General features: G+C 57.1%; 1 protein-coding gene across 1 annotated transcript in view; it reads right to left on the bottom strand.

Moving 5' to 3' along the window:
- Window positions 1-501: 501 nt before the first annotated feature.
- herc1 (HECT and RLD domain containing E3 ubiquitin protein ligase family member 1) overlaps window positions 502-22,809 on the bottom strand; it is a 59,164-nt gene continuing 36,856 nt past the window's right edge. Inside the window, 37 exon segments of the mRNA XM_030105508.1 lie at window positions 502-1,051; window positions 1,528-1,833; window positions 1,919-2,071; window positions 3,475-3,727; window positions 3,904-3,980; window positions 5,409-5,574; window positions 7,572-7,741; window positions 8,138-8,307; window positions 8,394-8,532; window positions 8,885-9,054; window positions 9,140-9,242; window positions 9,325-9,447; window positions 10,230-10,385; window positions 10,465-10,646; window positions 10,769-10,907; window positions 11,087-11,212; window positions 11,312-11,377; window positions 12,039-12,338; window positions 12,924-13,097; window positions 13,182-13,283; window positions 13,502-13,648; window positions 13,724-13,844; window positions 13,925-14,160; window positions 14,365-14,495; window positions 14,578-14,778; window positions 15,160-15,424; window positions 15,513-15,739; window positions 18,047-18,260; window positions 19,659-19,926; window positions 20,029-20,203; window positions 20,288-20,488; window positions 20,587-20,639; window positions 20,715-20,983; window positions 21,609-21,829; window positions 21,902-22,017; window positions 22,136-22,364; window positions 22,555-22,671. Coding sequence (XP_029961368.1) covers window positions 866-1,051; window positions 1,528-1,833; window positions 1,919-2,071; window positions 3,475-3,727; window positions 3,904-3,980; window positions 5,409-5,574; window positions 7,572-7,741; window positions 8,138-8,307; window positions 8,394-8,532; window positions 8,885-9,054; window positions 9,140-9,242; window positions 9,325-9,447; window positions 10,230-10,385; window positions 10,465-10,646; window positions 10,769-10,907; window positions 11,087-11,212; window positions 11,312-11,377; window positions 12,039-12,338; window positions 12,924-13,097; window positions 13,182-13,283; window positions 13,502-13,648; window positions 13,724-13,844; window positions 13,925-14,160; window positions 14,365-14,495; window positions 14,578-14,778; window positions 15,160-15,424; window positions 15,513-15,739; window positions 18,047-18,260; window positions 19,659-19,926; window positions 20,029-20,203; window positions 20,288-20,488; window positions 20,587-20,639; window positions 20,715-20,983; window positions 21,609-21,829; window positions 21,902-22,017; window positions 22,136-22,364; window positions 22,555-22,671 — 6,452 coding nt within the window. The 3' untranslated portion in view covers window positions 502-865.

Here is a 22,809-nt window from a genome sequence, read left to right as displayed (position 1 = left end):
CGTCCCTGAACGCCTCGCTGCAGGATGTCCTACACTCACTCCCGTCCCTGAACACCTCGCTGCAGGATGTCCTACACTCGCTCCCATCCCTGAACACCTCACTGCAAGATGTCCTACACTCGCTCCCGTCCCTGAACGCCTCGCTGCAGGATGTCCTACACTCGCTCCCGTCCCTGAACGCCTCGCTGCAGGATGTCCTACACTCGCTCCCGTCCCTGAACGCCTCGCTGCAAGACGTCCCACACTCGCTCCCGTCCCTGAACGCCTCGCTGCTGGATGTCCCACACTCGCTTCGTCCCTGAACGCCTCGCTGCAGGATTTCCCACACTCGCTCCCGTCCCTGAACGCCTCGCTGCAGGATGTCCCACACTCGCTCCATCCCTGAACGCAGGATGTCCTACACTCGCTCCCGTCCCTGAATGCCTCACTGCAAGATGTCCTACACTCGCTCCCGTCCCTGAATGCCCCCCCCCCCAGTCCCAGTGAAGACAGACCCGCCTGATTTATTCAGCATTTATTGTTTTTTTGTCATTTTCTTTTTCTCCTCTGTTGCTCTGGGAAACTCGGCACCGGCGATGAAAACAATAAATATGAGAATTCTGCAAAACGTGGCGCTGATGAAGCATTTTACACAATGTCCAGGGCGTTTGGCGCGTCCCGCGGCGGGGACCCCGGCCCGGCCCGGTCCGGTCCGGTCCTCAAACACCTCATGCACGCGCCCGCAGGCGGCGCTAAAAGAAGAAAAAACACTAAATGTGGGAATAAAAACCAGCAGAAACCAAAAAGCTGTTTGTGCCGTCCGCCTTAAAACGGACTTAAAAGAGGCCGAGGTGGCTCTGTGTGTGTGCGTGTGTGTGCGTGCGCGTCAGTAGTCCGTGTCGGAGCCCTCGGCGTTGTCCACGTTGCGGGACAGCATGTAGTTGTCCATGTCGATGGAGCGGCAGTTGTTGATGGCGTAGCGCAGCCGCTCGGCCATGACGGCCTGGCTGGAGTACGGCGGCAGGCGCAGCTGGAAGAAGCAGGTCTGGGAGGTGGGCAGGCTGTCGTAGGGCTGGGGGGGGGGGGCAGAGGACACTGTCAGACTGCAGAACCATCACTGCTGCATTTTCTTTCTTCTGCTTAAAGTCAAACTTTATTTGTTCTTTAGGTTCTAAAAGGAAAGACTGACGGCGTCAATAAAGAAGTGACGGGTTAACCTGCTGGTTAAGGGTCTGATTTACTTGCTGGATAAGCTGCTGGTTAAGTTTCTGGATAAGCTGCTAGTTAAGTTGCTGATTATGTTGCTGGTTAAGTGTATCGTAAAGCTGCAAATTAAGCTACTTGTTAAGTTGCTGGTTAAGCTGCTAATTAAGTTGTTAGTTAAGCTTCTGGTCAAGTTGCTGGTAAAGCTTCTGGTTAAGTTGCTGGTTAAGCTGCTGTCCTGCTCATTAACCTTCCAGACCCGCCGGCCCGGTACGGTCCGGGTTCCTCTCTCACTGCAGCAGGTTCTAACGGCGTTCCCCGGTTCCGGACCCGGCCCGGACTCACCCGGTCCACCTTCATGATCTGGAAGCGCTGGGAGATGTCGGCCGTGTTGGCGGGCAGCCGCGAGCGCCCCGACACGAAGCGCATGAAGAGGACGCGCTCGTCGTTGGAGAAGTCGGCCAGCGTCTGCCAGAACCACTGCACCAGCGCGTGCTGCTCGTCCACCTCGCGGTAGCGCACCACCTTCTTCAGCACGTCCACCGAGATCTCCGGCATGCCGCACACCATCTGCTCCAGCTGCCGCGCCGTCAGCAGCGACAGCAGCGGCACCGGCACGATCCACGACATGCCCTCGCGCACCGCCGCCACCTGGGGGAGGGGCCAGGGAGGGGGCGGAGTCACGCCTGGTTCTACATGTGTGTCTGCGTGCGTGTGTGTGTGTGTGCGCGCCCACCTGCCGGTCGATCTCGTGCAGCCGGTACTCGATGGCTCGCTCCACGTACTCCTTCCTGTTGGAGAAGGTGAGCGGGATGCTGCCGCCGCCGGGGATGATGGGAACCATCTTCCCGTCGGCGCTCTGACCGACAAACGAGTCCAGAGGAATCATCTGGAGGAGAAGCGGAGCGGCGGTGAGCCGGGGAGGCCAAACACGTGGCCCCGCCCCAGGAGGGAGGGGCCAGCTCCACAGACCACGCCCACTAACAGGCCACGCCCAGAGACCTTTCACTAAGCTAATAGCTAAGCTAGCAGCTCATCGACAGTAAAACCCAACCCTCTGTTAGCTAACGGCTCTGACGCTGGTGGCTAAGCTAACGGCTCGCCAACGCCGATGGCTAAGCTAACGGCTAGTTGATGCCGGTGATTAAGCTAACTCCTTGCTGGCGCTGGTGGTTAAGCTAACAGCCGGCTGAGCTAATGACCAGCTGATGATGGTGACTAAGCTAGTGGCTCACTGGTGCCGGTGGCTAAGCTAACGGCTCGCTGACTCTGGTGGCTAAGCTAACTGCTCGCCAACGCCGGTAGCTAAGCTAACGGCTCGCTGATGCCGGTGGCTAAGCTAACTCCTTGCTGGCGCTGGTAGCTAAGCTAACAGCTGGCTGATGCTGGTGGCTGAGCTAGTGGCTCACTGGTGCTGGTGGCGAAGCTGGTGGCTAAGCTAACGGCCCACCCGGTGTTTCAGATTGACTGGTTCCCTTGGTAACTGGTGACCGACAGATGTTGAAAGCCCGACCGATCTTATGTTCAGCTGGAGTGAGTTTTTAATCGTCGAGTCTTTTGGAGAGTCTTACCTTAACATTTACTTTTCCCAGCATGCATTTAAAGGAATCAGTCACCAGTTAACAGGGGAACCAGTTCATCTGAAACACCGTCCATGTGGAACAGACTCCGGGTTCAGCTTCACTTCTCCGTTCTTTCTCCACGTTTCACTAATTAACCACCGTCCCTCATCTAGTCTATGAACTCTCTCTCCTGTAGTCTGTCTGTGTCTCTCTCTCTCTCTGTGCCAGTCTCAATGTCAGTCTCTCTCTTTGTGTCTGTCTGTCTCTATTTCTCTCTCTCTCTCTGTCTGTTTCTCTCTCTATGCCCCTCTCCCTCTCTCTCGCTCTATATACCTCTTCCTCTCTCCCTGTTGCTCGCCCCCCTGCATGTCTCTCCGTCTGTCTCTCTGTGTCTATGTCTCTCTCTCTGTCTCGATCTATTTCAGTCTCTCTAAGTCTATGTCTCTCTCTCTATTTGTTTTTCTCTATTTCTGTCTATCTCTCACCCTCTATCTCCCTCTCTATGTCTCTCTCTCTGTCTCTCTTTCTCTCGCTCTATGTCCCTCTCTCTCTCTCTGTCTCTTAATGTCTATGTCCCTCTCTCTCTATGTCTCTGTGTCTCTCTCCCTCTCTCTCTCTTGTCTACAAATGACCGTGTTGTAATCGTCTGTATAAATAAAGCTGAACTGAACAGTGTAAAGAGGAGCTGGAGCGCTCAGCCCCGCCCCCTCCCCCGGCCCCGCCCCCCCACCTCGTGGAAGGTGTCCTCGGTGATGCCGCTGTCTTCAATGTGAAGAATGCTGCGCAGCGTCTGCACGTAGAGCAGGTCCACCTCCTCCAGGTCGTCGGGCTGCAGCGGCACGCAGCACAGCAGCTTCCAGACCAGCGGCGCCAGGTGCAGGTCCAGCGGCTTCTTGGTGCGCACGGCCACGCCCATCAGGATGCCCAGGAAGCGGAACTGCAGCAGGTGCTCGTCCAGGCAGGCCGACGGGTTCAGCAGGAACCTGGGGGGGGGGGGGGGGGGGGGGGGGGGGGGTAGAGTGTCATGGCGGGGGAGGGGGGAGAAAGTCACGGGGGCGGGAGCGGGGGTGGAGGAGGTGGGGGCGGTGAGAGTCGGGGGGGGGGGGGGTGTAACAGTCTCACAGCTGGGGGGGAGGCGGGGCTCTGAGGAGGCTCTCACCTGTCTCGGTTGTAGCCCACCTCGGCGCTGGCGTTCGGGGACGGGATCAGGAGGTCCACCACCCCGGACTCCAGCTCCTACACACACACACACACACACACTATGAGCGAGTGACGTCACATGGCGCCCCCCGCTGGCCAGGCCTGGAAATAACCCCAGCAGCTCAGGAAGCTTCACAAACAGAAAGTAGATCTTGGAATATATTGAAGAAGTTCGACTCCGGTTCAGAACAGACAACATTTCATTACACTGAACTGCTTCTTGTTCCTGATTTTAACTGTTTTGCTCTTTTCAAGCTTTGTTTAGACAGTTTTTAAATTACACCCATTTTCGTTTTTTTTTTTTAAACAGTTTTCCATCCTTTTTCTGCCATATTTCATTTTCCTATGTCAGAAATTGGAGACATTTCAGGGTTTTTAAGCTGTTCTGTCATTTTTTTTTCTCTCCATTTCTTGTGTTTTTTTTCTCGGGCCCGACCGATTCATCAGCCGGTCGATATCAGCCCTTTTCAAAATAATCCACATCGGCCGGGTTTCTGCCGACTCAACGCCAATTTATTCTTCATTTCTCATATCGGTGTGACGTGACGGACTCCAGCGGAATAACGTCTAATAATGACCATCACTACTGTGTTCAGCAACCGTCATGACGTCATCACATCATGACATCATGTCATCATGTCAAGACATCATGACGTTAAACAAACACTAAAGGACCAAGTATTGTAAGACAGTAAAACATTCTGCCTGTAGTTCATATCCTTCTTGTTTCAAGAGTTAAGGGACCAAAACAAGTTATGTTTATTTAAATTATTATTATTATTGTTATTTAAGTTAATCGGATGATAAATCGGACATGGGGGCTCGGGCCCGACTGTTTTCTATTTTTCCCAATTTTACTGGAACCTTTTTTGATCCGTTTTGAACCGAGAGAGACGAATCATAGAATAATCTAAAAATAAGCTAAATGTTTATTGATGATGTGGTGAAGCTTCCTGGAGCTCAAGAAGCTTCATAAAGTTTTCTAAAAATATATCAGATGATGCATTTATGAAGTTAGGGCTCAATATAGTGAACATTTTATTAAATGTAACTTATTTTTGGACTTAATTCTAACAGTTTTGCTCCTATTTTCAAGTATTTTTTGTTGAACATTTTGAAATTTAAGCAGTTTAAACCATTTTACCTCCTTTTAATCAGTTTTTTCAGGCTTTCTTCCAACCGTATTTATGTTCTTCTTTTAGAAATTCTCGTGTTTTTAAGCCGTTCTTTCACTTTATTCTACGTTTCTTGTGCTTTTATCTATTTTTCTTAATTTCACTTGAACCTTTATTTGAATCTGAGACTGACGAATCACTGTGGTGGAACTACGATTAAAAGCAAGTTTAATATTTGTTCACGTTTCTACTGTAAAAGCTCCCTGGAGCTGGACTTAAGGGCCACATGCGGCCCAAGAGCCGGAGGTTGAGCCCCCCTGGTCTGGAAACGTTGAAAAGCCCCGCCCACCTGACACATCTCGGTGATGGTGTCGTCGAAGACGCCGCCGGCGTCGTCGGCCCCCTCCCCCACCAGCTTGACCTTCCAGGCCCGGGAGGGCAGCCGCAGGTCGGAGGCGTTCAGCTTCACCACCTGCCGGGCGATCTGCACGAAGATGGGTTTGCACTTCCTGCCGCTGCAGAGACACACGGCGGGTTTCAGACCGACAACTCCAGACACACACAGCGTAGAGCTGGAAAACACCACACCCTCCACGGTACAAGAAAACACTGGAGGTCGGTGTTGAATAAACGGCGTCACTCTGAGAAGCAGATTGCAGATTTGAAACTAGAAAATTCCAGAGGAAAAGTTACTTTGTGCCTGCCAGCTGGAGTGTGTGTTAGCAAGACGTGAAGAAGTTGAAAAAAGATGAAAAGGAGACGGCTGCACCCAGCAGGTGTGTCTGTTGCCATGGAGACCAGCTGCACCCAGCAGGTGTGTCTGTTGCCATGGAGACCAGCTGCACCCAGCAGGTGTGTCTGTTGCCATGGAGACCAGCTGCTCTCAGCAGGTGTGTCTGTTGCCATGGAGACCAGCTGCTCTCAGCAGGTGTGTCTGTTGCCATGGAGACCAGCTGCTCTCAGCAGGTGTGTCTGTTGCCATGGGGACCAGCTGCTCTCAGCAGGTGTGTCTGTTGCCATGGAGACCAGCTGCTCTCAGCAGGTGTGTCTGTTGCCATGGAGACCAGCTGCTCTCAGCAGCCATGACAGTGAATCAGCACTTTTTCATTTAGTTTGGTTGAAGAAATGTCATTTCTCAAAAACCAAGAAGTGAAATTATCATTATTATTATTTTTTTTTTACTGTGGGCGTCAGAAGCCTTTCATGGATTTATCCTGAGAGTTTCACGTCTGTGGGATCATCCATTCAGCCGCAGCGAGTTTGTAAAAACGTGTCAACTTTTGGAAAATCTCTCTTGATGCATTGGAGTGGATGGGAGAACTTTCTACACTCTCCTCAAACAAACGCATCTGGAGAGAGAAGCATTTGAGATAGAGAGGAACTGAAGACACTGTGAGAATCACAAGGAAAATACTGACGGTTTGATGTGTAATGTGTTAAGATAGAGCTGGAAATGTGGCCGAGGGGACGAGAGAAACACCTTGTTTTTTTTTAAAAATTTTCTTTAAATTTTTTTTTTTAATTCTTTTGCTAGAACGCATCAGAGAACACGGCTCCGGAATTTTCCACACATTTGGATGAGCTGAGAAAACGAGGGAAGAAGAAGAAGAAGAAGAAGAATGAGCCAGCGGCAGCGGGCACAAAGACAAAAATGTGGTCTTCCTGGAAAACTTAATCTTTTTCTGTTTCATGAAAAAAATGTCCTGTTAAAGCTGGAGTCCGGAGTTTCTGTTCGTTTCCAACGTATGAATCGTTGAAAAGTGTGTCAGTCTGGTTTGATACTACAATATAATATTAGCATAAAGCAATATAAAAATTTATTTATGAGCTCCGCCGTCGTCTCATAGACCCCCATGTTATCTGAAAAAGCGCCGGTCAGCTTCAGCCAATAGATTTCGAGCTTCCGCATTCTCGTGTTGTCAATCAAAGTGTGGAGCAGCCAGAGAGCACGTCGCTCGCCCAGCAGAGGAGAGTTAGCTCTGCAGCAGATATATCCACTGTCTGCTGAACATCCAGGAAACAGCTCAACATGGAGGCTGCTGCGGGACTGGAGGCTCTCATTTTCACCTGACGGATAATAGCGTGCACAATCAAAGGGGCGTGGCTTGGTCGCTCATGGAAGCAGAGGGAGGGCGGAGCCTCCAGACGCTGGATTAAAAAAAAAAAAACCTCTCTCTGTCAGAACTCCGGACACGAGCTTTAATATCTTAAAGACAGTTCACACTGAGGTCACAGGCCACGCCCCCTTATGTGAGGCCACACCCCTTATCAGAGGCCACGCCCCCTCACCACAGCCACATTTCTCCTCATGTTTCACTGGTGACACACAAACACAGAGACAGACACACAAACAGAAACACACAGGCAAACAGACACACACACACGGACACAGACACATACATACACACAGAAACACACACAGACAGACAGACACATACAGACACACACACAGAGTGAGAGAGACACAGACACAGACACACAAACACAGACAGACACACACACACAGACGGACCGGGTGGAGATCCTCTTGACGGTGATCTGGGGGCCGTAGTTCTTGCCCTGCACCATGGTCTTGCCGATGGAGCGCACCATGGGCAGGGTGTAGACCCGGGGGGCCAGCAGGGGGCGCAGCTGGCCCTGGACCAGGCCCCAGGTCCCGGCGCTGTAGCGGGACGTGCTGCTCTGCAGGGAGACGGAGGAGACAACGCTGATACACACACCGTGTGTGTGGGTGTGTGTGTGTCCGTGTGTGTGTTTCTGTCTGTGTGTGTGTGTTGGTGTGAGTGTGTGTGGGTGTTTGAGTGCATGTGAGTGTGTGTCTATCAGTGTGTCTGTGTCTGACTGTGTGTGTCTGTATGAGTGCGTGTGTTAATATGAGTGTGTGTGTGTTTGTTTGGTGTCTGTGTCTGTACGAGCGTGTGTATGTCAGTGTGTGTAGGTGTGTGTCTGTGTGCAGGTGTGTGTATTTCAGTGTGTGTGTGAGTGTATGTCAGTGTGTGTGTATGTCTCTGTCAGCAGTGTGTGTCTGTCAGTGTGTGTGTATGTCTCTGTCAGCAGTGTGTGTGTGAGTGTGTGTACCTGGTTGCTGGGGCTGAGGTTGAGCAGCCTCCAGGAGGAGTACATGAGGTCAGAGAAGTGGTAGAGGAGGCGGAGCCTGGCCCGGACCGCCTCCAGGCTCAGCTCCTTCAGGCCGCCGTACTGGGGGGGCACGGCGGGGGGCAGGCCCAGCTGCAGGGGCACCGAGGAGCCTGGGGAGGAGGGGGGGTCAGGCGGGGCCACCGGGGCATGTGTGTGTGTGTGTGTGTGTGTGTGTGTGTGTGTGTGTGGTTCTCACCTGGCGCCCGCGGCGGCACGCAGGGCGCCGTCCAGGCGGCGCTGTGGCAGCGGCCGGCCGAGATCTGGTGGATGTTTTTACCCTGAAGCACCGACACCAGGGTGGGCTCCCGGACGTGGTTAGTGTGTCCCAGACCCAGCTGACACACACACACACACACACACACACACACACACACAGACACACAGACACACAGACACACACACACACACACACACACACAGGTCACAATAGCCCAGAGTCACTGCTCAGAATGTAAATATGAAGTCTCTCTCTCTCTCTCTCTCTCTCTCTGTGTCTGTGAGTGTCTCTCTATTGGTGTGACTGTCTCTCTCACTGTGTGTGTCTCTCTCTTTCTCAAACGGTGTGTGTGTGTGTGTGTGTGTGTGTGTGTGTGTGTGTGTGTGTGTGTGTGTGTGTGTGTGTGTGTGTGTGTGTGTGTGTGTGTGTCTCTCTCTCTCTCTCTCTCTCTCTGTGGGTGTGTAGCCCACCTGTCCCTCCGAGTTGCTCCCCCAGGTGTAGACGTCCCCGGTGGAGGACAGGACCAGGGTGTGCTCGGCGCCGACGGCCACGTCCTGGATGTGGACCCCGGCCAGCGCCGGGACCTGCTGGGGCCGGTTGTGGTTCCGGGCCCGTCCCTCCGGGAGTCCGATCAGACGGTCTACGTGTCGGGGGGAGGGGGGGGGGATCAAACCGTGAGCCGCGGCGCGGGGACGTCCGGCACGCCGTCCGGGACAGAGCCTCACCTTGTCCGAAGGTGAAGACCTTCCCGTCTTTGGTCAGGGCCACGGAGAACTGGGTCCCGCAGGCCACCTTCTGGACCCCCACCCCGCAGAGGACGTCCACCTTCTGAGGGACCGGAGACAGCGGGGGGGGGGGTTTAAACACTGGCGCACGGCACCCACGGCGTCCCACCGGCTCGCCGCCTCACCTGAGGGGACGACTTGGCGGTGGAGTTCCCCAGGCCCAGCTTGCCGTAGTCCCCGTCCCCGAAGGCCCAGACCATCGTCCCGTCAGCGGAGACCACCAGGGTGTGGTTCAGACCGCAGGCCACCTGGGGGGGGCGGGGCACATGGAGAGGACCCCGGGTTAGAACCCCTCAACACGACAACCGCTCCAACATGGTCATAGAGCCGGGAACCCAGACAATCTGGACCGGGGGGTCAGAGGAAAACATTCCTGTTTCCATGGAGATGGAGTGCTCTGAACAGTTTCAATTTCTCCAGTTGCCATGGAGACGGAGTGCTTTGAAATTTTATTTTCTCCCATTTCACGGATACGGACTGCTTTGAACAGTTTCATTTTCTCCTGTTTCCACGGAGACGGAGTGCCATGAACAGTTTCATTTTCTCCCGTGTCCATGGAGACAGAGGCTTTCAACGGTTCATTTGTCCCGTTTCCATGGAGACGGAGTGCTCTGAACGGTTTGTTTTCTCCCGTTTCCATGGAGATGGGGCACTTTGAACGGTCTCAATTTCTGCTGTTTCCATGGAAACGGGGCACTCTGAACAATTTGAATTTCTCCCGTTTCTACGGAGACGGAGTGCTCTGAAGTTTCACTTTCTCCTGTTTCCATGGAGACAGACTTGGTGTGTTCCCATAAAGTTCTCCAAGCAATGTCGTCTCGTAAACAAACACCCGGGAAGCTATAAAAGACTGGAGTCTGGACTCGGTCTGAACTCAGTCCAGGATCCATGTTCAGTCAGACGGATTCGAACCGTGGACCCTGGAGACCAGAAGCAGGTGCAGGACAGACCGGTTCAGAAACAGGTTTTCCTACAGCGTTACAGACTGTCAGCCTGGAGCGGGTCCTGAACCCGGGGTCCCGGTCCTGACCTGGCCCACTTGGTAGCCCTCCAGGGCCGTGACCTTCTCCGGGAGCTTCTTGTTGGAGGTGTTGCCCAGGCCCAGCCGGCCGTAGTCGCCGTTCCCGAAGGTGAAGAGCTTCCCGTCGGCCGTCACCACGGCCGAGTGTTTGAACCCGCAGGACATCTGCAGGGGCAGAGAGCGGGAAACCACTGAGCCGCCGAGCCGCCGAGACCACGGCGGGACCGGCGGGCGGCGGACCGACCTGCACCACCTCCTCGCCCTGCAGCGCCTCGATCTGCCGCGGCCGCCGCTGCCGGTCGCTGTTGCCGTGGCCCAGCTTGCCGTAGTCGCCGTCGCCCCAGCTGAAGACCTCGCCGCTCTCCGTCAGCGCCATGGAGTGGCCGTCGCTGCCGCACGACGTCACCAGCTGGGTCACCACGAAGCCTGGCGGGGGAGCGGCGGCAAGGTCAGGTCGGCTCGGCCCGGGTCAGAGGTCAGGGTCTCCAGGCCCGGGTCAGAGGTCAGGGTCTCCAGGCCCGGGGTCAGAGGTCAGGGTCAGAGGTCACCTTGCAGAGCGGAGATGACCGTCAGCACGTGCAGGTCGTCGGAGTTGCCCTGTCCCAGCCGGCCGTAGCTTCCCTCCCCGCAGGCCAGCACCGTCCCGTTAGGCTGGATGACGAAGGTGCAGTTCTGACCGCACACCACCTGGAACACACACACACACACACACACACACACACACACACACACACACACACACACACACACACACACACACACACACACACACACACACACACACACAGATTTTCACTGATTTTCAGTTTCAAGAGTGTGTGCATGTGTGTGTGTGTGTGTGTGCGTGCGTGTGTGTGCGTGCGTACCTGCTGAGCCTGGGAGAAAGATGGCGCTGTGGTCGGCAGCAGGATGTTTCTTCCCGCCTCGGCCAGCTGGCCGTGTCTTCCTGCCCCCCAGAGGAAGACGTCGCATTTACCCCCCAGGTGCCAGTCCTGGAGGGAGGCGAGAGGAGGAGGGGTTACACACACACACACCACACACACCACACACACACCACACACACCACACACACACACACACACAGTGTGTACCTCTGGTCTGGAGGTGGCCCAGGACATGATCTGCTCGTCCAATCCAGACGTCCACTTACTGTTGTCCTGTTGACCAGAGCAGAGACTTCACCACACAACCTTCAAATGACCCTTACCCTTTGACTCTCACCTCATGACCTTTACCCTATGACCTTCAAATGACCTTCACCCTTTGACCCTCATCACATAACCTTCACCCTGTGACCTCAAAATGACCTTCACCACATGACATTCACCCTGTGACCTTCACCACATAACCTTTACCCTTTAACCATCACATTACCCTCACCACATGACCTTTATCTTGTGACCTTAAACACAACACATGACCTTCACCCCTGACCTGTGACCTTCACCACATGACCTTCATCACGTCACCCTCACCACATGACCTTTACCTTGTGACCTTAAACACATGACCTTCACCCTCTGACCTGACCTTCACCCTGTAACCTTCACCACATGAACTTCATCACATGACCTTCACCCATCAGTCGCTGTCACTGACGTGACGACTGGACACACAGCCCCTCTCTAGTACCTGCGCTTGGATCCCCCCATCCATCTGATATATAGATCTAATGTTTACTTCCTCATTCCTGCCTCTGTCTCACACAGATCTGTCTTTCCCCCTGGATCTACGTCTGTATCTCTGCGTGTGTCTGTGGGGGTCTCTGTGGGTCTAGGGGGTCTATGGGGTTCTATGTAGGTCTTTGGGGGGTCTCACCATCAGCAGGGCCATCTCCTCTTTGGGAACCGGCTCCAGGTCCGGGACGCAGAAGGACTCGGGGAAGGGGGCTCCGCGGGCCAGCGCCTCGGCCGCCTTCACCGTGGTGGAGAAGCAGTCTAGCCACGCCCACTCGCTGGCGCTCCACACGGCGGTGCCGGACTCCAGCGGGAGGTGCCGGAGGTGGGGGGGCACGGGGGGCCGGCACAGGAGCTGGTCCAGGTTGAGGCCCACGGCCAGCGAGGCCAGGCACTGCATGTAGGGGCTGTGGACCAGCTGATCCCCGCAGACCACATGGGGCTGCAGGACCGGGCCGGGCCAGACCAGAAGAACCCCGTCAGAGACCCCAGCAAGGCAAAACACAGGAAATGAAAATACAGTCAGCCACATGACAGGAAATCAGTCACCATACAGGAAGTCAGTCACAACACAGGAAGTTCTCTGCTTAACAGGAAGTCAGTAACCAGACAGGAAGTCGTCACCATACAGTAAGTCAGTCTCTATACAGGAAGTCGTTACCATACACAAAGTCGTCACCATACAAGAAGTTCTCCACTATACAGGAAGTCAGTTACTATACAGGAACTTATCTGCTTCACAGGTAGTCAGTCATTATACAGGAAGTTCTATGCTACACAGGAAGTCAGCCACCATACAGGAAGTCGGTAACCAGACAGGAAGTCAGTCACCATACAGGAAGTTGTTACCATACAAGAAGTCAATCACTATACAGGAAGTCTGTCACCATACAGGAAGTCATTAACATACAGGAAGTCATGACCATGAGGAAGTGGCTCCTCTGTGGTACAGTGTAAGAAGCTGAGTCAGTCCAGGATTTGGGTTTGGCTTCGGCTTAGGGTTCGACCCCCGTCCCTCCGGTCCCACCTTCTCGTAGGCGTACTGCTCCTGCAGCATGACCGGCAGCCTCTCCAGGAAGGCCCTCATGCAGGGCGCCATGTTGAGTCCCACCACGCCCTGCTTCTTCAGCGCCGTGCGGCACGTCGCCAGCACGTGATTGGACGACAGGAACTCCTTGGAGCAGTTCACCACCAGCACGTCCTTCAGGCCCAGGAGAGACGGATCAGAACCGGGAACAGAACCCAGCGTCTCCGAGGAGGGAGGGACTCGGAGTCACGTCCTCACCTTGGACCGGTTGGAACAGACGGCCACGCCCACATCCGGGATCCACGCCATGTTCTGGATCGCTCCGGAACCGGCCACCACGGTCTGCAGAACCGAGCCGTCCTGAGGAAACCAGAACCAGACTGAGCTGAGGGACACACACACACACACACACACACACACACAAAACCACACTCACACACACACACAAAACCACACAGACACACACACACAGACACACACACACACACACACACACACACACACACACACACACACACACACACACACACACACAAACACACACAAACACACACACACACACACACACACACACTCACCCTTAGGGACCAGATGTTCAGGAGTCCCCCCACCCCTCCAGAGGCCAGGGCCAGACCGTCGGGGCTGAAGGCCAGCGTCCTCACCGGGGTGACGTGTCCCTTCAGCTGGAAGACGCACACGGCGCCCTCTTCCGTCCACCGGGACGACTGCAACACCGAGACAAAGGTTGAGACCTGGGGGGCCGGCGGGGCCCGGAGGGCGCCCGTCGCCGGGGGGGTTACCGTGGGCCGGGGCCTGGCCTCGCTGTCCCACCAGCCGTCCGGGTGCGAGGAGCCGGACTGGGGGAACCCGGAGGCATCCTGGGGGACGGTCCAGACGGACACCAGGCCGTTCTGGCAGCATCTGCAAGCAGATGGAGGAGTGGTGGACCACCGGGGACTCGGCCAGACCGGAAAACCAGGGGAGGATCAGGGGGGTCTTACATGGCCAGCATGCCGAGGGGTCGGGGTCCTCGGCCCGGCAGGCCGCACCACGCCGCACCGTTCACCGGGGACGGGTGCCTCAGGGTCTGCAGGCAGCGCCAGCCCGACCCAGACCCGGACCCGGACCCCGAGTGCCAGTCTGGGTCCGGACCGGACCACAGCTTCACCGTCTCCTCTTTGGCACACGTCAGCAGGATCTGACCGCTGGGGTTCCAGCACATGCTGCTGATGGACTCCTGAGGACGGGGGGCCGGGGGGGCCAGGAGGGGGACGGGGGGGAAGGGGGATGTGGGGTGGGGGGGGGGGGGGGGGGGTGGGGGGGTGGGGGCAATTACACGAGTACAGAACATTGTAAACGTTGACAGTTCCAGCAGGATCCAGACCTCAACATGTTCTAGACCTGAACAGGTTCTAGACCCTAGCAGGGTTCAGTTCTTCACCTTGTGGGCGTCGATGACCACGATGGCCCCCTTCTCCAGAGGCTCCTTGGACCCGATCAGCAGCTTGCCGTCCTCGTAGCCCACGGCGAAGGGCCGGTCCTCGCTGAACCAGGACACCTGGGTCACTGCCACTGAGACGGAACGGTTCTGTCATTACTCTGATGAAGGTGGTTCCGGTACCGAGGGGGGTCAGGACCCGGTTTCGGGCCGTACCGTCTTTCCGGTAGCAGTGCTCCAGCTCTGTGCGGTGGAGGACGGACGAGTCCAGAACCTCCAAGAGGCCCAGCGACCCGTCCATCCGTCCCACCAGCAGCACGTCTCGGGGTTCCCCGCACCACAGGGACTCAGCCTCGTCCTCCGGCCAGGACAGACAGGACACCCAGTGGGGCTGCAGGTCCACCAGGCCGCGGCCACCTGCAGGGGGGACAAGAGGGTGACGGGGGGGGACCCAGTGAGACTGCAGGCCTGGTGGTTCGATGCAGTTCTAGAACACTGGTGGTTCTATCTAGAGTTCTGGTGGTTCTAGAGCTCTGGGTGATCGTAGAGTTTTCAAACTTAATTTCTAGAGAACTTTTCACAATGAGGAAAACAACACAACACAAACACAAACAACACAAAGAGCGGAACAGCATTGGTTCTAATCTGGGGACCACGGTTTGAGCGCTGGTCTAGCAAGTTTGTGTAGGAATAAAAGCAGGCTGTGTGACTGAGGCCCCCTGGTGGTCGGGGTCAGAGGTGCAGGAGGGATGAGTCTGAACGGAACGTCTGGACGGATTCGGGACGGCGGCGGATTACCGTTGACTTGCCAGACGTTGACCGTCTTCTCCATGGCGCAGGCCAGGAACCGGCCCGTCACGCTCCAGGCCAGCGGGGACAGACCGGGGTCTCCGGGCGAGCCCAGGCCGGGCGCCGCCTCCTCCGGCGACCCGCCGTCCCGGTTGAAGATGCAGGTCTGCTGCAGGCTGTACTGGTTCTTGGCGACACTCCACACCCGGACCGTGCCGTCGGTGCCGCTGGTGGCCAGCAGACCCTTCTTACTGCACCAGGCGCAGGTGATGACCTGGAGGGGCGGGGGATGGGCGGGGTCTGGTTAGACTCAGAGTCGGAGGACCAGGGGAACCAGCGGGACGGACGGAGCGACCACCCACCCTGCTCTGGTGCGCCTCCAGCCGGACGGAGGAGCACTTCCTCAGGTCGCCCGCCGCGTCGGCGAAGGTCTGCGGGCGGCCGAGGCCACCGTCCCGGTCGTGGCCGCTGTCGCGGTCGTGGGCGGCCAGCGTGCGAACCAGCTGCTGCGCTGCCCACTGGCGGTGCTGCGAGGACAGGCGGGATGACAGGCAGCAGGCGGCTAGGGCGTTGGCCAGGTCCAAGGGGCCTGGGGGGGCAGGGGAGGGGGAGTTAGACCGGATCCACACGGAACACACAACGTCAGCACAGGATCCACCAGCGAGAACCGACAACAGTCCACTGAGGACCACAGCGTCCAAAACGCTAGCAGGGTAAGCCAGCCCCGTCCATTCCACATCTGGATTACGGAGCGAGGGAGGGTCTAAGAGAATGCAACGGAGCAGTGCGATGGATGAGCCAATTAGCGTTGCTGCTTTTTGTTTCCAAAATTTTGGGGCGAATTCCGGTGGCTAAACCGGAAGTGATGCCTTCACTGCGCGTAGCTTCCTCCAAAATGGAGATAAACTTTAACCATCGCACAAAAGCTGCGATAAGTAAAGTTGTCGCCAGAATACCAAGTATTACAACAATCAAGCAAGAGCAAGAGTCTGCGGTTGGGGAGTTTCTAACAGGAAAAGACGTTTTCGCGATTCTTAGCATGTAGAGAAGCTAAAGCTGAAGAGCTTAAGCTAACCCTTAGGGAAGCTAACGCATTTTGTTGTAGAGTGCTGTCAGTCAGAGGAGTAACCGACACCCCCTGCTCCCCCAAACCACCCCTAGGTCCAAAATCCAAATGTAGGCGCAAGGACAGGAAGCAGAACTGCGGATGCCGGGCAGGTGTGCTAGCCTAGCTTAGGAGACGACCGCACAGACCACCGCTTCCGAACAAACGCCAGATCCCTCTAAAATACAATGGACGACCTGCAATCGCAGATCGGCCACAACTGCTACATCCTTGAGTACCATCTTCTGATCATCAGGAAATCCCGGCTGAAGTCCAGCTGGCATCCACCGCCATGACCAAACCAGAGTCCCCAGTGTGAGTATGGCAGGGGGCCTCGAGGACTGGTGCTCAGACAGCAGAGTGATGGACAACCAACATGTCCGTCCAGTGCCGACCCTTCCGTTTGCCACGGGAGCTACCGTCATCATCAGATAGATAGATAGATAAAAACTTTATTAATCTCCCAAGGGAGAAATTCCGGTGTCCAGCAGCACACAGATCGTTCACATGCAAATAATAAATAACAACAGTACAATAAATACAAGTGCTCGGATTGTACTTAGTTTGGCTCAGGCACATCTGTTATACAGCCTGATTGCTGAGGGGATGAACGACCTCTTGAAGTGCTCAGTTCTGCAGTGCAATGACAGGAGCCTGTTACTCCGCTCACTTTTTTGAGCTGCAACTGTGTCGTGCAGTGGATGTTTGGAGTTCCTCAAGATACTCTGTATTAGAGCCCCCATCCTCCTCTCCAAGACTGCTCCAACAGAGCAGTCTTGGAGAGGTCTTCATAACCCCCGATGCTAACGTTAGCCCGGCACTGGGCCAGATTCAGTTAATGATGGCCTCACCAAACTGTCCAACCCCTCCCCGTACATACCACCGTCCCCACGTGTCTGAAAGCGCCCACCATCATCCCTGTCCCCAAAAACCCTACCATCGACGGCTCGAACCAGTCCAGACCCATCGCTCTGATGTAATACTGGGGCGACAGTAGCTCAGATGGTAGAGCGGGTCGTCTTATAACCGGAAGGTTGGCGGTTCGATCACCGCTCCCGCAGGCGTAAAGCTGTCGTTGTGTCCTTGGGCAAGACACTTCACCCACCTTGCCTAAGTGTGAAAGCAGTGTGAGAGTGAGTGGTTGGTGGTGGTCGGACGGGCCGATGGCACAAATTGGCAGCCTCGCTTCCGTCAGTCTGCCCCAGGGCAGCTGTGGCTACAATAGCAGTTTACCACCACCCAGTATGGTGTGAATGGGTGAATGTGATCATGCAGTGTGAAGCGCTTTGGGATCTGTCATTGCAGGGTAAAAAGCGCTATGCAAGTCCATTTACCATAATAAAATACCACAGGAACCAAGAACCCCAGCAGAGGTTCTGTGACGCAGCAAGGTTCTCAATTCAGAATTTCTGATTCCTGAGAAAAGAGTAAGACATGCTGGACCAAGGGCAAGACCGGTTCCAGATGGAACCTGGTGGTTCTAGAGAGCTCAGCGGCTCTGGTGGAACACGGAATAGGAACCCAAAACTTTATCTGAGGACTGAGGGCCGGTTTTCTGGGTTCTGGGCGAGACCAAGGCCTTGATGGTTCTGTGAGTCAAAACAAGAAAAGAACTGCCTGAACCCCCCGGAACCCTTGTTGGAACTCTCTGGAACCCCTTGAAACCCCTGGAAACCTCGCCGTAACACCCCCCAGAACAACCAGAACCCATCCCAGAACCCCCTGTAACCCCCGGTACCCCGGGAACCCCTGTAACCCTTGCTGGAACACCCCGGAACACCCGGTACCGACCTCTCCTCTCCAGCTCGGCCTTGTCGTGCGGCGGCCGCAGCCGGGCGCCCTTGTCGGCCAGCAGCGCCACCAGCGCCTGCGTCACCACGAAGTTGGGCGACGTGACGAGCTTGTTCTCCTCAGCGACGCCACGCAGGAAGCTGGGCAGGAAGCGCCTCTGGACCGGGTCATCCACAGTGGTCAGGTTCATGCCGGTGGCGGCCGAGATCAGGTTCTGGGGGGAACGGGGAGAGTCAGGAGGTCAAGGAGGCTGCAGAACGCCGAGGGGCACAAGGGAACACCGCGGAATGCTGAGGAACCCCGAGAAACACTGAGGAATACTGAGGAATGCTACAGAACGCCGAGGAACACAGCATGAATGCTACTGAATGCTGAGGAACACAGCAGGAACGTCGCAGAACATCAAGTAACACCGAGGAACCCGTGAGAATGCCATGGAACACCAAGGAATGGCACGTAACCCCACGGAAATCCAAGGAATGGCATGGAATGCTAAGGAATGCCAAGGAATGCCGTGGAATGCCGGAGAACGCAACGGAACGCTGAGGAATGTTGCGGAATGCCACAGAAATCCGAGAAACACAGAGGAATGCCGAGGAACGCCATGGAATGCCGAGGAACGCAGCAGAACACAACAGAATGCCAAAAAATGCCAAAGAACACCAAGGAAAGCTGCGGAAGGCCGGGGAACGCAACAGAACACCAAGGAACATAAAGGTATGCTGAGGAACAGAATGCCAAGGAACACAAAGGGACGCCGAGGAACACAGCAGCAACACCAAGGAACACCGAGGAACGCCAAGGAATGCCAAGTAACACCAAGGAATACCAAGGAACGCCGAGGGATGCCACAAAACGCTGAGGAATGCCGAGAAACACCAAAGAACACTAAGGAACACTGGGGAACGCTGAAGAACGCTGGGGAACGCTGAGGAACCCATTGGGAACGCCATGGAAAACCAAGGAACGCTGCAGAATGCCGCGCCAACACCAAGAAATGCCATGCAAGGCAAAGGAACACCAAAAATCACCACGGAATGCCGGGGAACGCAACGGAACGCCGAGGAATGCAATGTAATGTTTCGGAATGACACAGAAATCTGAGAAACGCAGAGGAATGCCTACGAACGCCAAGGAACACGAAGAAAAGCTGCGGAAGGCCGTGGAACACAACGGAACACCAAGGAACACAAAGGTACGGCGAGGAACAGAACGCCTAGGAACACAGAGGAACACCACGGAATGCCAAGAAACGCCAAGGAACACCACGGAATGCCATGAATCAACAAGGAATGCTGAGGAACGACGCAGAACACTATAGAACACAGCAGAACACCACGGAACACCGAGGAACGCTGCAGGAAAGCCAAGGAACGCCGCGCACCGACCAGCGGTTAGCAGGATTTAAAGAGTTCTGAGACGTTCCACCGAGACGCTTCAGACTCAGAGGTTCTGAAGGGAAACAGACGGCGTTCCGTCGTCGTGGGAACAGAAAACCGAGACGCTCCAACAGAGTCGTAGTTTCACGTGAAAACATCAGGTAGCAGTTTCCGGCAAGTTGATGTAACGAAGGACCCGGTATGGACCGCCCGCGGGGTTGCCGGTTCGATACCTGCGTGCAGAGCTGCACCAGCAGCTTGGCGGCGTTGGGGCTGTTGGAGGCCAGGCAGCCCACCGCCGTGCTGAGGTAGGCCAGGCAGGAGATGGGCTTGCTGGCCTTGGCGGAACCCCGGGACCGCTCGCCGTGGCCCGTGGCCCCAGGGGGGCCGGTAGACAGCCCGGCCCGACCCGCCGCCGCCAGGCACATGAGGCGCACCAGGGTCCGGATGTCGGTGAGGCCGAGAGACTCGAGGCCGGCGGCGAGACTGCAGCTAGAACCACTGAAGAAGAAGAAGAACCTGGAGTTAGAGGAGGAAGATGCTCTATAATCTGATGTCAGAGGAAGATGCGGGGGTGTTTCTTGGTGTGGTTGCCATGGTTACCTGACGGACAGCAGGGACAGGGCCCTCATCACCATGGTCCGGGCCAGCAGGACCTGGGCGGCGGCTGTCACCCTCCTCAGAGCCATCACCCGGTCATGCGGGCTCTGCAGCGCCGCCGCCTGTTCGCCCAGGGTGACGCGGCCCGAGGACGACTTGTCCACCGAGGTCTGGCAGCCTGGGGGGGTCCGAGGTCAGGGGTCAGGGGGTCAGGGGTCGGGACTTCACACTCATCACAAACCCTCCCCGTCCCCGTCCCTACCGATCTGCAGCAGCGTCTCCTCCATGCTGTTGGCGGCCGTCACCATGGCGACGGAGGCTCCCAGCGGGTCGCTGTCCGGGAACTGGACGGGCTCAGGGACGAGGCGGCGCTCGCTCAGGCCCAGCGGGCCGGACAGCAGCTCGAACTCCTCCTCGCCCGTCAGCTTCTCGTCCTCGTCCACGTCCAGCATGTCCCAGTCCTCTGTTTGGGGGGGAGGGAGAGGGAGGGGGGGCAGGGACAGGTGGACGGTTTAAAACCCACTGACAGGAACGGGGGACTTCCTGAACCGGGACCCAGACCTTCGTAGACGCTGTCCTGCTTCCCCAGGAGGTCCGGAGCCTGGCCTTTATACCTGCGGAGCAACAAGGCGGAGCCACCGTTAGACTCCGCCCACAACGGCGCCGGGGGACGACGGGGGACGCCGTACCTCTCCACCACGGGGACCTTGGCCTTGCTCTTGACGGCCAGGTACTTCTCCCGGCAGCCGCCGCACAGCAGGTAGTAGGGGTTGCCGCTGCCGCACTCGCCGCCGAACCAGCCGTCCACGTAGGAGCCGTTGCTACGGTAACCCTGCCGGTTGGCGCTGCGGCCGCAGCCCGGGTGGCTCTTCTTCATGTGCTGGTTGAAGTTGGACACGTTGGCCTCGCACAGCTCGCACACCACCACCTCGTCCCGGTCCTCCGGCTCGCACACGTGCTGCGGGGGGGGGGGACAGACAGCGTCAGACGGCTGGACGGAGGGGGGGGGGGGGTCGGGCTGGAGTGTCTCAGGAAAGAGGAAGAAGTGATGGATTCCTGACATGCAGGGGAGATCAGCTAGGGGGGAAACAAGGAGCCGGGGGGGGCAAAAAGATGGGAAGGGGCTAATGAGGCAGGGGGGGCAGGAAGTTGGGGGGCAGTGAGTCAGAGGGAGGGGCAATGAGTCAGGGGGAGGGACAGAAAGTTGGGGGAGGGGCAAGGAGTCGGGGGGGGGGGGCAATGAGCCAGGGGGCAGGGGCAAGGAATCAAGTGTGGTGGGGGGGCAAACTCAGAGGGAGGGGCAATGAGTCGAAGGGGAGGGGCAAGTGGGGGGAAGGGGCATTGAGAGAGGGAGGGGTAAGTGGGGGGAAGGGGCATTGAGAGAGGGAGGGGTAAGTGGGGGGAAGGGGCATTGAGAGAGGGAGGGGGAAGGAGTGAAAGGGGGAGGAGCAATGAGTTAAGGGGGAGGGGCAATGATTCGGGGGAGGGGCAACAAGTGGTGCGGGGTGTGGTGGGGGGAGGAGGTGGTAATGGGGGAGGGGGGTGAGGTTGGCGCTCTGCCAGTAGCTGAAAGGCACACACACCCATGTTGGCCAGTCCAGTACCTCCGGGATCCACATTCCCAGAATGTCAGCGTCGGCGGCCAGGTCCTGTCCGAACATGGCGTCCATGGCGTCCTCGTCCAGGTCCATCTCCAGCTCCTCGTCCAGCTGGAAGTCGTACAGCGCCGCCGGGTCCTGCTGCTGCGCCGCCGCCTCACGCCGCGCCTGGCTGTGGTGCGCCTGGACGGAGCGGTACAGGCCGGCTGGGGGGGGACGGACACAACCGTCAGCCGTCCGTCCCACCGTCCCCAGTGGGGTGCGCTGGCTTTACTCACCGGCGCGGGCCAGCAGCGTTCGGGCCGCCAGGTCGAAGCGGTGTTTCCGTCCAGCGGCGGCTCGAGCTCTGAGCGGAGCGCCGGAGGACGAGGCGTCCTGGTCTAGACCCTCGGGACTGCGGGGGGGGGGGGGGGGGGCACACACACACACACACACACACACACACACACACACAGAACGGTCAGGACAAACACATCCCGTCCACCGTCCGTCCTCCTGTCCGCCGGTCTCACCTCTCGCTGAAGCCCTCCTCCAGCTCCGCGGCGTCGGCGCCGGCCACGTCCCCGGGGGACGACAGGAAGGAGGACTTCCCCCCAGAGGACGCTGCGGCTCCCGGGCAGGACGGGGACGAGTCGCGGCCCCCCCGGAGCGCGTCCTCCTGGTCCTCTTCCGTCCCCGGGTGTTCGATCATCCACATGGCGAGGACAGTGATGTTCTGGGCGTCGGCTTCCCCGCGAGCGCCTGGGACAGGAGGACAGAGGACAGGGGGACAGGGGGACAGGAGGACAGGACAGGAGGGCAGAATCTCAGTCCCAGGCTGTAGTTCCTCTTCCCGCCACCAGGTGGAGCAGTGAGTTGCTGTCTGTGTCCTCCAGTGAGAGCGGGACCACTGAGACCCAGGTGAGGACAGCGGGGACGGCGGCGTCCTCACCGGTGGCCTCCAGAGCCTTGGTGATCTGGCGCAGAGAGAAGCCCATCTCCAGCAGCGGCACGGCGATGGCGGGCGGAGGGGGGGACGTGGACAGCCTGCTGCTGGGGTCGGACAGGGCTGGGGGGGACATCGTGGGGACAGCGGGGGAAACAGGGGGGACAACAGGGGGGACATCAAGGAAAGACAAGGGGGACATCAGAGGGACAACAAGGAAAGATCAGGGAGACAATGGGGGGACAGCAGGGGGACAGTCAG

Source organism: Salarias fasciatus, chromosome 1 (genome assembly GCF_902148845.1).
Source record: "Salarias fasciatus chromosome 1, fSalaFa1.1, whole genome shotgun sequence".
NCBI lineage: Eukaryota > Metazoa > Chordata > Actinopteri > Blenniiformes > Blenniidae > Salarias > Salarias fasciatus.
Note: the sequence above shows the minus strand (reverse complement) of the source record. Positions and strands in the feature narration are given on the sequence as shown.